The 14,376-nt window shown below is 40.6% G+C and overlaps 1 protein-coding gene across 1 annotated transcript in view; it reads right to left on the reverse strand.

Moving 5' to 3' along the window:
* The window catches only part of LOC144034485 (pyruvate carboxylase, mitochondrial-like), a 174,177-nt gene that overhangs the window by 36,265 nt on the left and 123,536 nt on the right, over window positions 1-14,376 (reverse strand). The window contains exon 13 of the mRNA XM_077543263.1: window positions 42-186. Within this exon, the coding sequence (XP_077399389.1) occupies window positions 42-186 (145 nt within the window). The remainder of the gene's footprint in view (window positions 1-41; window positions 187-14,376) is intronic.

Genomic DNA, 14,376 nt, shown 5'->3' on the forward strand with positions numbered 1-14,376 from the left:
AGCAAATCCATAACATTTGTTACATTTGTTAGTGGCCTGACCCAGATAGTGCAACAGCTTCTGCGCTCGGTTCTGCGTGGGCTTGAGGTTGAACAGTTCCTGGTTCTCGTCGATGAACTGCGTGTCCACGGTGGAGTGGAGGAACTGGTGGTTGGAGAAGACGTTCTGGAGGAACGGGATGTTGGTCTGGGATGGGGAGAAACGGAGACAAACGGCACACTGTGATGATGTCGGATGCAAAAACGGGTTGTATATCGTCAATGTTGGGCGCAGAACTTCTATGACCAAATATGGTCAATTTGACATCTATCCATCCACATTTGTTCATAAATCAATATTGTTTGTCTGTCCCCGTGTCATTTGATTACTTTTAGGCATTATTAACAGAGATGGGAAGTAACAAAGTACAAATACTTTGTTACTCTACTTAAGTATTTTTTTTTCTGTACTTTCCTGAGTATTTATTTTTTAGACTACTTTTTACTTTTACTTTTCGATACATTTTCAAAACAAGGTCGTTACTTTTGTTTTAAATGCATGAAAACGATGAAAATAATAGACCTGGAAGAAAAAGCATCGTCAATAGTCATTCATCCAATTGTTTAAAATTTTCCAAGCCAATGTACTGAAAATGAGCAAAACGGGCATCTGTTCTTCTTTTGCCAATATTGAGAGAAGACTTCGCCCCTGTAGGTGGCGGTATACACCATAGAGATGTGATCCACCAGTAATTTAAAAGAAGAAGAACAGGAAGTGACCCCCCCCCCCCCCAATTCCATTGCCAAAATTTGCATTTTATTTTTTCCCGATTCGCTTCAAAATCCACCACGTCCAAGCGTAAAAAACTTCTTTTTGCAAATTTTGGTCCCTTTTTTGAATTTCTAGCATTTCCGTTCAGTTTTATTTTGGCATTTCTTGAAAATTCAAATAAAAAAGGGTGGATGGAAACCCTACTATTGTCTCCTGGCGCCGCCAATCATATGAAGCAGCTTGTGATTGGCTCTACGTCAAGCTATGCCATGACGTGCAATTGGCTAGAATTTGGAGGACACATCCAGTGAAAATACTTTTTTACTTTTACTCATCAAGTACTTTTCATTTACTTGAGTAAGTTTTTGAGTGAGTACTTTTACTTTTACCAAAGTTGTTATTTAGACAAGTAACTATACTTTTACTCAAGTAGAGAATGTCACTTCTTTTCCCATCTCTGATTATTAACCAACATAAAGTGCAGAAAACACCTTAACTCTTTGACTGCCAGACGTTTTCAGAAACGGGATGTCGGCAGTGCCAGCCGATTTAAGCATTTTGACTGATCTTTCAAGGTCCACAGAAAATGTTGTGTTTGGACTATGGAAACACACATACTACCAAATGAAAGATTGAACTCCCATCTTTCATCAGAAAAAAAAGTTTGTTTCTACCTTATTTCGTTCTTCAGTAATCAACAATAGAAAATGGTTAGTTTCACCGAAATGCTCTGTTTTGAAACAAAAAGCGGAGAAAAAGAGCTTTTTGTGAATCGATGTTATTTAATGCACTCTAGTGAATTCTACACTTCTTTTTGTCCATGAATGATGCCACAAACACCTAAATAGTGCTTTACTTCTGTAATACACCACCACCAACAATGAAAAAGTGTTTTTAGATTGCAAAATACGTTTATTTCCATTCAACAGTGTAACAATTTGACAAAACAATTTCGCAAACTATTTACAAATGTGTGCAACTGTGGTACTACTTACAATTATGTGGATGTTTCAAATAGAGTTTTTCTTTTTGTAACGCTGCCCTGCGTGCAAGGAGACGGAGCAGGATTTGCACAACAGATACGTTTCACTTCGATTGTCCGTTTCGCGCGCAGACGTTACACTTTCTTGACGGCCTTTTTTCCGGGGAATAGCAAGTAGCAGACTGTACCCACTCCTCCGATGAATATGCATTGGACTCGGGGCACTCTTCGTCGTCCGATTGAACGTCCGCCTGAGCGTGCTCGGTTGTGCTCCGTGTTTTCCGGTGTTAGCATCGCTAGCCCGTGAACCTTTATGACGTCGTCATAGCCGCCGCGTCAGCGCTTCCAACTTCGGCGTCAACCTCGGAGTCACCATCATCATCATCGATTGTGTGAGCTGCTTGCAACCGGTCGCCATCGTTCGCTTCCTCAGCAATCTAGCTCCGCCTCACGTCTTCTACTGCCACGTCAACACTTCCAACCTCGGAGTCACCATCATCATCATCGATGATTATTATCGTCGTCATCAATGTGCTCTTTAGCGTTGGTCGATGCTTTTCGTCTTTGAAAAAAAATGCTCGAGCGTGAGTGGCTTGCAACCGGTCGCCATGTTCTCTTCCCTTCCCCAGCCATTGTCCCCTCTAGCTCCGCCTCACGTCTTCTACTGACGCCTACCCAATCTTGTCAAAAGAGAGTTATTGCTGCCATCTAGGGGCCAAAAATAGTCATTAGGCTAACTAGATCTGCTTGAAACTTTCATCACAGGCTTTCCTCCACCCGTTTCCCAAAAAAAAAAAAAAAATTGGAGAACGTGTTTTAACGTCCTTGGCGGCCCTCCGTAGGTTTTTACTAAACGTCATTTAACGTTTTTGGCAGTCAAAGAGTTAAGAAAAAAAAAATCGATGAACTCTCTTGAACCATCTGGGAAGTGTTGTTAAATCCGTGCAACATTATGTTGCCTCAAGATTGAAAGTATGGAAGTTTTTTTTTTTGGACGAGTAAAATTAAGTTATATGATGAGTAAAAAGATTTTGTTGAAAATGGATAGCAGCCACGAAGATAAGTGCAGATTGATTCCCGCTTATTAAACTTAGTCTTAGTCAGCTCTTGGTTGATCACTCTTGTCTCTAAAGCTACAGTCGTTTGCTTTTGTGAATTGTGTCGGCGTGCAACCCACCGTGTAGGTCTTTAAAAATAAACCCCTGCGACTCGTGAAGGGAAGCAAGCTTGTCTTTTATTTAGCACGCTCACGGAGCTTGGTAACCAGCCAAGACCCCCCCCCCCCCCCCCGGGTATCGGGTAAAAAGCGGCCCGCTCTAAGGCCACACATGTGCCTCAGTGTCTTACACACATACAGAAAAGGCTCACACATATTGACAAAGCATGCATAGTGTCCGTTTAGCTAGCCTTCCGAAACACCTGTAGGGACTTGAGAATTAGATAATTGCCTCTGCAGTCACTCAGGAATCCAATAATTAGCAGGTGCAGTAAACGCGACACACACACACACAAGACAAACAGAAATCATTAGCGGTCCCAAGAGAGCACCACACAGCGATGAAATCAATCTCTTGAGGCACGTAAACGTGCAAGTCGGTCACGCCAATACAGCCCAAATGAGACGCGTATTGTTTTATTTGCCGCACAGAAACATAAAAACGAACAGAGGCAGATTTCCGATCCACGGTGCTTTGTGAGAGCTGGCGGGAAAAAAAAAAAAAAACCTCAGAGTTAAGAAAGTGAGACGAAACGTGTCCCTCTTTGGAAGCGCGGGCAAAACGAGGACTTAGGGTGTATTCTTAGCCTCGTGCGGCAGGCAGGCAGGCAGGCAGGGCGGCGAGAGAAAGACGGCCGAGGGATTCACGAGGCTGTGCAGCATGCCCAGCCTTGGGCGACCACGAGCTGCGTGGACCAGAAGAACAAAAAAAACTGAAAAGAGGGAGACTTCTGATAAACGCTTTGGATGCAATATGACTCTCCTTCCCATTTATAGGATAGCCGATAGTAATAGTATTAGAATGGATGCTGCCCATGCAGATAGCTGTCTCCAAGGACAAACAGGCAACCTATGAAATATCGATTGTATCCACTTTTATTGCATCACAAATCCAGCTGCTTGCCAGTAGCAGGCTGCAGATGAGCAAACTTTCTGGGACCAACAGCAAAAACAGCCTTTTTCAAACAGCACTTTGAATGACGATAAATATATAAAATATCTATAAATATAAATATATATCTATATATATATATATATATATATATATATATATATATATATATATAAATATATATAAATAAATAAATATAAATATATATAAATAAATATATATATATAAATATAAATAAATACATATATATAAATAAATATAAATATTTATATATATATATATTAATAAATATATATTTATTTATTGCCAGCTTATTTATTTAATACCACAATACCACTATTTTTCCCATATATTGTGCAGCCCTAACATATAGAAAACAGCTCTCAGTCTGACGCACGAAAACACTCTAATTGAGGCACAAAGCTTGAGACGGCTCCTGTGTCGCATCTAACGAGATGGGGTGCAGATGTACCTAATGTTGTGAAATATGAATGGAGACAAATAACACAAGCTGCTGCTATTAATGAGTAAAATGAATACACGGAGCCGTGTCCTTTTGCACCCGGCTGGATCAGATCAATGTGTTCATTAGCAGGCTGCTTGGCATGCCTGCCGGTACAATACGCGCACGCACGCACTTGCTCCCTCTCCCCTCCTATTTTACACAACATCACACACTCACCTCCCCTCGATAGACACCCCCTTCCCTGATTTGGATGCGCTGTAACATCCGTTTGGATACGGCTCTCAAGAGTTATGCTGGCTGCATTCAAGTGGCAAACAACACACACACACACACACACAGTCTACCCAAATCCTTTTATTCACATAAATGTATGTGTGCACATCCCTCAGCCCCAGAAGGTGACATGCACTTGTGACTGGCCTTGTGTTTACTCTGTATTGTCAAAGACGGCTGCTGCATTGCCTCTCACTCCGTGTCGGTCCCGTCGCAATCGGCTTTGTGTGGACGAGTGTAAAGTAGCGAAAGTTCCAATCCTTGTGTCAATTACAAATGCAAAAACAAGTTTGGGTCAAGGGAAAAAAAACATCAGTGAGCGACAAAAGGTGTCACTGATGAAGTGTCAATCTATGCCATGACTGAAATCAAATGTTTCCACTCCCACAGCAGCACACACATCCCTCTCACAGGTCCGCCAGCCTGTGCGTTTTTTTTTTTTTTTGCATTTTCCATTGGATATCATTCGTTCCACTTTTCCATTTAAATGAATGGCTGGTACTGCATGCCTAGGTGGCGCTATTGAGTGATTATTATTTTTTGGGTGTGTGTGCATTTTTCCATCTGATATCATTAGTTCCACTTTTCCATCTAAATGAATGGAGGGTACTTTCAGATAACACTTTTCCACTTTCCTTTCTTTTCTTTGGTCCTTCCTCGGCTCTCCTGACGGCCTCACGGCTCTGGCTGGGTTCTGAAGTGTTCAGTTTAGGTGAACGGTATGGGATTTTTTAATAGGTTTTAGGTGAACTAATGAATTCACACTCACACGCACATGCACATACACACCCACACACAAAAAATTAAAAATAAAAAAATAAATTAAAAAATTAAAAAATACAAAAAAGAGAGAACAATGATGACATGTCAAATTGGTAAAATTACCGAATGAACAATACTGAGCTCCCCAGAAAAAAGAAAAAAAAAGATAACACTTTTCCATATAAATTGCAACTTGTTTCAAAAATTCACGCCTCCCGGGTTCAAGTGTCCTTTTTATTCATTTATCTTTCAACTACAATTAATACTCTGTAATTTTCACATAATTTATCTTTCAATTTACTTTATAAGCATTCAGCATTCCCACGCAATTTCTGCAAAAATTGCACTCAGTCTAGCTCTTTGACTGCCAGACGTTTTCAGAAAAGGGATGCCGTGGGTGCCAGCCGATTTAAGCATTTTTGACTGATCTTTCAAGGTCCACAGAAAATTATGTGTTTGGACTATGGAAACACACATACTACCAAATGAAAGATTGGACTCTCATCTTTCATCAGAAAAAAAAGTTTGTTTCTACCTTATTCCGTTTTTCAGTAATCAACAATAGAAAATGGTTAGTTTCACCTCTGTTTTGAAAAAAAACGTCTTTTAACGTCTTTGGCACTCCTCCATAGGATTTTACTAAACGTTATTTAACATTTTTGGCAGTCAAAGAGTTAGTTATGTGATGCCCATGCTGCTATTTTCATGAAGCGGACTTATGAATGGTTATGTTTGAGAATCACGCACATACATGTTCGTGAGGGGTGCGGTTCTGTAGACAAACCTCAAAGACTGCCTTTGAAAAATTTAGCAGGATTAGATTCAACGGTAATAATAAATGAATGTTGTATTAAAAGAAATGACTGCTCCAAATGAAGGTAGTGACATAATCCCCCAACCGCAAACCCGTGGCATAATATAAAACGGCTGCGTAGCAGCAGGACTGTGTCACAGCAGGGTTTTGTACATTTCTCATAACATTTCCTCCTAAACGACGCTGTTATCCTCTTAAATCCAGAATTCCTCCCAAATTACAAACACGGGAAGGTGCGAGGGCCGATTTGTGGCGCTGTGGATCACAGTGGCGCCACCTCCCCGCTCGGCGCTCCCGCCACTGATTAGAGCCACCGTTGGGTCATTCATGCTTTCTCCGCCGTCTCCGCTCGCTCCCCCATCTGTCACGCCTTAACCGCCAGCTCTGACACATAAACAGGAGCGCACGAGCAGACTACATTCCACACTGCTTGATCCCAGCTGGCTGCTAACAACTATATAGTAATATTGTCAGTAGGGGTCACTTAAAGTTTGTGTAATGGAACATTTTATAATCTGTTCATAGTAGAATTTATTTCATCAATAGGGAACCGTGAGGCTGTTCCTGGGTTAATTCAGTGGTTCTTAACCTTATCGGAGGGACTGAACTCCAAGTTCTCTATGCGCAATCACCGAACCCTTCTTTATTGAACAATAAAATGTAATTTTTTTTTTGTTTTTTCCAAATTCAAGACATGGGCGGTAAACAAAATGAAGAGGAAAAGTTGCCTTTTCACTTAATCTGTCTCTCTTCACTTTGAATGTTTTGTCAACTCTATATTTATAGAACACTTTGAAAAAAAAACACAGCTCTTTTCAGCAGAGACAATGAAAACAGCAGAGGCCCCAGAATTGAACCCTGCGGAACACCATACATACATGCCAATGCAATTTCTATTGCGCATATTCATCTGAACGTTTCCTTTTCTTTTTTTTTTGCTTGACATAGTTAGTATGATGGCTGGCAACCAGTTCAGGGTGTACCCCGCCTACTGCCCGAAGCCAGCTGGGATAGGCTCCAGCGCCCCCCGCGACCCTTGTGAGGAAAAGCGGTTAAGAAAATGGATGGATGGATAGTTAGTATGAAGGGATTACATTAATAAAGAAATTCACTCGCACATTAATTAATGTGTGTGTGCCATTGACTGTATATGTATATCATTAATTTGCAAGTATGCATGTACATGTTGGCATATATGCATATGCATACGTGGGTGATTTTGGTACAGATCTGCAGGTTGGGGAAGAATGTGTGTGTGTGTGGATGTGTGAAATATCTATCCATCTATCTATCTATCTATATCTGGCTGGCTAGCTGGCTATCTAGCCAGCTAGTGTTAGATTACCTGTTTTTGTAATCTTTTGCGTGTTCAAATAAATCAGAGTTGAGATCTCGTGAAGAGGGTCCTTGCAAGGTTTTTAATCAGAAAGTTTCTGATGACACAAAGGAATTTCACCAAGCCATGTTTCTGTCCAAATGTGTGTCCTCTCTCTCAGACACGGGACTTTTATTAGAAAAAACAACAACAATGTTTCCCAGGAAAACGGCTCTCCCCTCCCAGTATGCTAGCTCGTCCTTGAACTTTCAAAAAACGGATTTCTAACGAACAGAAAATAGACTTCTTAGATGAATAAAAGAAACTTATTAACTTTCTCGTTTCTGGGATAAGAGAACAGATAACAAAGAGGACAAAAGCATTACTCATCAAGCTATAGTGAGTTAACATAGTTATAGCTACATCTTCACAACTATAACTAAATTCAAAAGAGGTAAAATATAAAATGAAATAGTAAAATGTTAACACTAGCTATCTGACTGGCTAGCTGGCTATCTAGCTAGCTAGTGTTAGATTACCTGTTTTTGTAATCTTTTGCCTGTTCAAATAAATCAGAGTTGAGATCTCGTGAAGAGGGTCCTTGCAAGGTTTTTAATCAGAAAGTTTGTGATGACACAAAGGAATTTCACCAAGCCATGTTTCTGTCCAAATGTGTGTCCTCTCTCTCAGACACGGGACTTTTATTAGAAAAAAAAACAAAAAACAATGTTTCCCAGGAAAACGTCTCTCCCCTCCCAGTATGCTAGCTCGTCCTTGAACTTTCAAAAACCGGATTTCTAACGAACAGAAACTAGACTTCTTAGATAAATAAAAGAAACTTATTAACTTTCTCATTTCTGGGATAAGAGAACAGATAACAAAGAGGACAAAAGCATTACTCATCAAGCTATAGTGAGTTAACATAGTTATATCTACATCTTCACAACTATAACTAAATTCAAAAGAGGTAAAATATAAAATGAAATAGTAAAATGTTAACACTAGCTATCTGACTGGCTAGTTTGTTATCTAGCTAGCTAGCTGGCTATCTATCTTTATCTATCTATATCTGGCTAGCTGGCTATCTAGCTAGCTGGCTATCTATCTATCCATCCATGTAGCAACACTGTATTGCGTGTCATCAGATTTCTCCACATAGGAGAGGCGACATCACTTGCAGTGTGCTGTGGAGCTGTCCTTGGTGCTGAACAGTATTTGCGGTAGACAGCTGGCACATAAGAGACAAAGCATATCATTGGGCCGTTACAATAAAAGTGCGCTTGTAAAGGACACCTCCAGCATTGAGCACCGGGGCGGCCAAACGTTCAGAAGAGGAAAACACCCCCCCCCACACACCCTTTCTCAGAGCAGCCTGCTGCAGCCTCAGCATACTGACACAGCGCACAATCTGTTTTGAAGAGCGGCAACACAAATGATTGCCCGGCGTTCCAGCGTCAGACATTTCACACCTCAGGTACGGTACGGCATCCAATTGACAACAAATGCAAGCAGGCATAGCAATATTAAAGAAATATTTTGCTCGCGGTTGTCCATAATTAAACGTCAACGATAGCCAGGTCATCGCCAGGGCAAACGGCGGATGGCCAGCTTTCATCGTGAAACCTGCAAATGTTCTTGAACGCACCTTTCAGCCAACTCTCGAGGAGATGTAATCCAATCTTTAAGACGCGTGTCATTGTAACAACATAATTAAGGACGGCAAAGACGTCAGCTGGCGAGACACTTGAGCGAGCTCTTTCGGCAGCGTCGTCTTGATGAGCGCTCTCTGCGCTATAAATAAACTTTCTGTGTTTCAAGTGTGATGTAGCCAGCCACACTCTTTCTTCCTCTGTGGAAAACCTCCTAAAATCTTGGCTGGTGAGCAGAAAAAGCAGAAACTCAAAACTGTTTTGCCTCACTTTGTATTAATTGTAACATCTGCACCGAGAGCTTATGAGAGAACCGGAAAAAAAAAAAAAAGTAAAGCAACTAAGACCTTAAAAAATCACAAAACAGCAAAAGGCCAATCGTCATCCTTCTTCAGCTTTCAGTCCGATTGCAAATCCCGCCAGTGCATTATACATGGCATCTTGCTCTTAGAAACATTTGGCTCGCATCTTTGATTTCCCAACGCGGGCCGCCATCTCCCTCAAGTAATTTCTTCAGTAAGATCCGAGTGTATGAGTCAAGCTTTGGAGCAGCCGGAGCAATACCGACAAACGGGGGGGGCGCCGTACTTTTACTTGTACTCCATTGACCGCTTCCCAGCGGCGGCAGTAAGCGGGTAATCATTAGGAGAGAGTATTACTAATGCGCAACGCATAAATAAAGCACAATGACATGAAAACAACTCAGAGCACAAAATTAGAAGGCGGAACTTGGGGCTAGTGTGTGTGTGTGTGTGTCCTTGTCTTTCATTATCTTTAGATTGTGACAAATGGAGTGGGATCAGACCTTCAGTCTTGCACTCCAGACCATTTACAACAGATGAGCAACAGTGTGTGTGGGGGGGGGGGGGGGTGGCGGGGCATGCCCGGAGCGGAGTGTGTGTGTGTCATTAAAAGCCCCAAAAGTGAAAATACATGTTTTGGAAATTGGACATCACAATGAAGTGTTGTTAACTATACTGTTGAATTTGAATCATTAAGAGGGGAAAATACTGTGTATAAAATGAGGCCGTAAAGTGGCTAAAATCAAATCAAATAAGCTCATCTCTTCACTCTAAAATGCTGTGGGCGTGTCCGTTGAATGCACTGAAACCAATCAGCTGCCAATCAAATAACACGACTGCATATGGAATCCATTCCATCACGTTTCTTTGAACTACATGTTTGAACCATGAAAATATGCCACATAGACACATAAAGACTCTGGTGGCTGGTATATATTCACTCGGATCATTGCGGGGCTTTTCCATGACAATGAGGCACTCGAAAGTATTCACACCCCCGGTCAACACGCTGGCTGTCTAAGGCACACATTAATAATAAAAAAAAAAAGCTTGCACCAAGCGTGGTTCTCCCACCTTTCCATGCATGCACTCATGACAGACAATGGGGCGCTCTAAAGTGGCCATGCCAGCCCGGCTCACATGCTGGCTGTCTAGTCGCACCAAAAAAAAATAAAAAATAAAAACCCTGTATTTCCTGTCTTTCTCATCATTACATGAAGGCACTCATGGCAGGCAACGAGGCGCTCTAAAGTGGCCATGCCAGCCTGGAGACCCGTCTCTCACATGCTGGCTGTCTAGTCGCACACAAAAATAAAATAAAATAAAAGCCCTGTATTTCCTGTCGTTCTCATCATTACATGAAGGCACTCATGGCAGGCAACGAGGCGCTCTAAAGTGGCTGCACTAGTCTGGAGCTCCAGTCCCCATGTTGGATGCCTTATCACACTTTTGAAGAAAAAAAAACTTGCCCCATTCCTGGTTTTCTTGCCTTTCAATACTGACCATGCCATGCATGGACTTATGGCAGACGACGAGGCACTCTAAAGTGGCCATGCCAGCTTGGAGACCCTGTCTAGTTGCACAAAAAAAATAAAAGGCCTGTATTTCCTGTCTTCTCATCATGACATGAAGGCACTCATGGCAGACAACGAGGCACTCTAATGGGCCACGTCAGCCCAGAACCCTGGTCCAATATTTGATTGAAATGGCTTTTTATTTCAGAAAATATAACCTTCTCTTTTGTGTGTCATAATTTTGGAACAATGCAATTGAGGTTGACTATTTTCATTGGAATGGTTTGGACTGAAGTCGAGTTAAAAAGGGCGAAGACACACAAATATAATCATAAACAACGCTCACATGAATACTGAGGTCACAGAACACCATGATTCCTCATAACATTCGCCGGAGGGCGCATTAATTGCGAGCCAATGAGCCGCGAAGCAGAACACCGTTAACTGGATATGATTGGGCCGGATGAGGTATCAAAACTGCTGGCGCCAGGGGAGGTCCAAAAATACCTGACCGCCGGCCAAATAATTACTGTCGGGGGAACGGGGAGCGAGCAGGGCCAACGCACGTGAGAAGATGAAGAGCGACGGATGAAATTGAGCCGTGGCAAAACCAAAGCGCTGCATCCCATCTACCTTTCATCCCCATCTTTCTGACGTCTCATCAGCAGAATGACTGATGTTGCGGCTGAAGCGCAGGACGCCATTTAATCGCGATTCCCTGCTATCTACGTGTTTGAAGGGATACGGGTTACACGTGTTTGACTCAAATCCATTCCTCTCCAAGCCTGCACTTGCTTGCTTATCTCGCTAACGCCCTCGGAGAGCCTCGGCCTTGCTCTTCCCTTCTTCACCTCGCTGTCCTCGCGCTCTCTTCCTCCTCCACCTCTTCCTCTGCCCCCCCCCCCCCTCTCGTTGGCCCCAGAGTAGCTGCAGGCGCTAAGAGCTTGTCTTCCTTTCATCTCCCGCTCTTCCTCCATATGTCTGTTATGCGAGTCCTCCCGATACAGCTAAAAATAAACCACGTCGGTGACTACCAACAGCATCTCAACAACATCAAGCACATACTACCATAAAAATATACTTTAAACCTGTCATAAATGAACCTTAACAAACTGGTGTTTGGTCATCACACTCTTAATATTCAAAAGACTCATTAATGAGACCGATTTTGCCACTTGATTGCGAAACAGAAAAATGGAAGAATGCAAGGGCCACTTTAAAATTATTCGACTATAATTTATTAACTCTTTGACTGCCAGACGTTTTCAGAAACGGGATGTCGCCAGTGCCAGCCGATTTAAGCATTTTGACTGATCTTTCAAGGTCCAAGGAAAATTATGTGTTTGGACTATGGAAACACACATACTACCACATGAAAGAATGGACTCTCATCTTTCATCAGAAAAAAAAGTTTGTTTCTACCTTATTCCGTTTTTCAGTAATCAACAATAGAAAATGGTTAGTTTCACCTCTGTTTTAAAAAAAAAAAAACGTCTTTTAACGTCTTTGGCACTCCTCCATAGGATTTTACTAAACGTTATTTAACGTTTTTGGCAGTCAAAGAGTTAAACATGTTAAAATCAATAACGCAAGCAATTATATATCATTGACGTTTAAAAAAAAAAAAAGATTTGATAAATTGCTGAAATGTTCAAGATTTTGGGGTGGTCAACGGCCCTGTATCCCTCTCGACTAAATCCACCCCTGCATTGACCAGAAACTAACTCAGCAAAGCTGTGCAACTTTGCTGAGCATTTTTCCAAACAGTTACTTGAGGATCATTAGTGTGATAGCGTCATAAGTCGGACACAGAGCAGAAAGTGGAAGAAACAATTTTTGTTTCAAAAAATGAATTGATGAATGAAGACAATTTTTTGTCGTAAATCGTTGATTTGTATCTTTTTGTATCAAGAAAAGCTATTCAGTATTTAAAAAAGTTATAGTAGTAGTGTCACTTTTTTTTTTCTTATTTTTTTTTTAACTAGTCTTGTTTAATGTCATTTTAAGTATGTGCCGTGGGCCGCTGAAAAATGGACGGTGGTCTGCAAATGGCCACCGAGCCGCAGTTTGGATACCCCTGCTCTAAAATGTCAACTAATGGAGACAAAGTTCTCAGGTCAATAAAGATGATTCACATTTTGATTCTTTTTTTTTTTTTACTAACAAGCTGCTATAATACCACAGTTGGAGCACTTAGATGCGATTTAGAGGCAACAGAGCATAAAAGCATCATAAATCCAATTATCAGCCAAATCATTATTGGCACACATGAAAGTAAGACAGGGTTGAATATTTTTAGAATTGATGACTTGATCTACTATTCAACTGATTAATTGGATTCATTTTAATTTTGCATTAATGTGTATTACAAAAGCATTTTTCCCCCCAATTACTTTTTATTTTGTACTTTGTATTCGTGTAGTGATTAAAAAAAAAAAGGGGGGGGGGGGTTGATGTTGTAATATGTTACAGGTTCGACCATTGTTTTCCAAAATAGTTAACTTGCGATAAATCACAATTAAATGTACAATAAAAAAAATTCTAGGTTTTCATACTCTTAGTAAGAAAAGTGGAAAAAAAGTGTTAAACTAATAAAAATTGTTAAAATAAAATGTTGACGTTTATAGTCGTCAATGGCAGTGAATGAGTTAATTGGTGGTTATTTTGTACTTTGTTTTCGGGAGGGTTGACGTTGTACGATGTTACCGGTTCTGTCATTGTTTTCCAAAATAGTTAACTTGCGATAAATCACAATTAAATGTACAATAAAAAAAATTCTAGGTTTTCATACTCTTACTAACAAAAGTGGGAAAAAAAAGTGTTAAACTAATAAAAATGGTTAAAATTCGATGTTGACGTTTATAGTCGTCAATGGCAGTGAATGAGTTAATTGGTGGTTATTTTGTACTTTGTTTTCGGGAGGTTTTGACGTTGTACGATGTTACCGGTTCTGTCATTGTTTTCCAAAATAGTTAACTTGCGATAAATCACAATTAAATGTACAATAAAAACAATTCTAGGTTTTCATACTCTTACTAACAAAAGTGAAAAAAAAAGTGTTAAACTAATAAAAATGGTTAAAATAAAATGTTGACGTTTATAGTCGTCAATGGCAGTGAATGAGTTAATTGGTGGTTATTTTGTACTTTGTTTTTCGGGAGGATTGACGTTGTACGATGTTACCGGTTCTGTCATTGTTTTCCAAAGTAAAAACAGATGCAAATGCCTTATTTTGATTAAACACAGAAGATAATCATTCTTCTTTCATTAAGGACTAAAGAAATCAGTGAACAATTACTGTTAATATGCTGGAAATCAGTGGACCATTTAAAAAAAAAAAAAAAAATGGCTCTAAACGATTACTCAATTATTAAAATAGTTGTCCATTAAATTGATAACCAATTACTTGTCGATTAATCTTGACAGCTCTAGTCTAAAGCC

The sequence above is a fragment of the Vanacampus margaritifer genome, chromosome 15, assembly GCF_051991255.1.
Source record: "Vanacampus margaritifer isolate UIUO_Vmar chromosome 15, RoL_Vmar_1.0, whole genome shotgun sequence".
NCBI classification, from domain to species: domain Eukaryota; kingdom Metazoa; phylum Chordata; class Actinopteri; order Syngnathiformes; family Syngnathidae; genus Vanacampus; species Vanacampus margaritifer.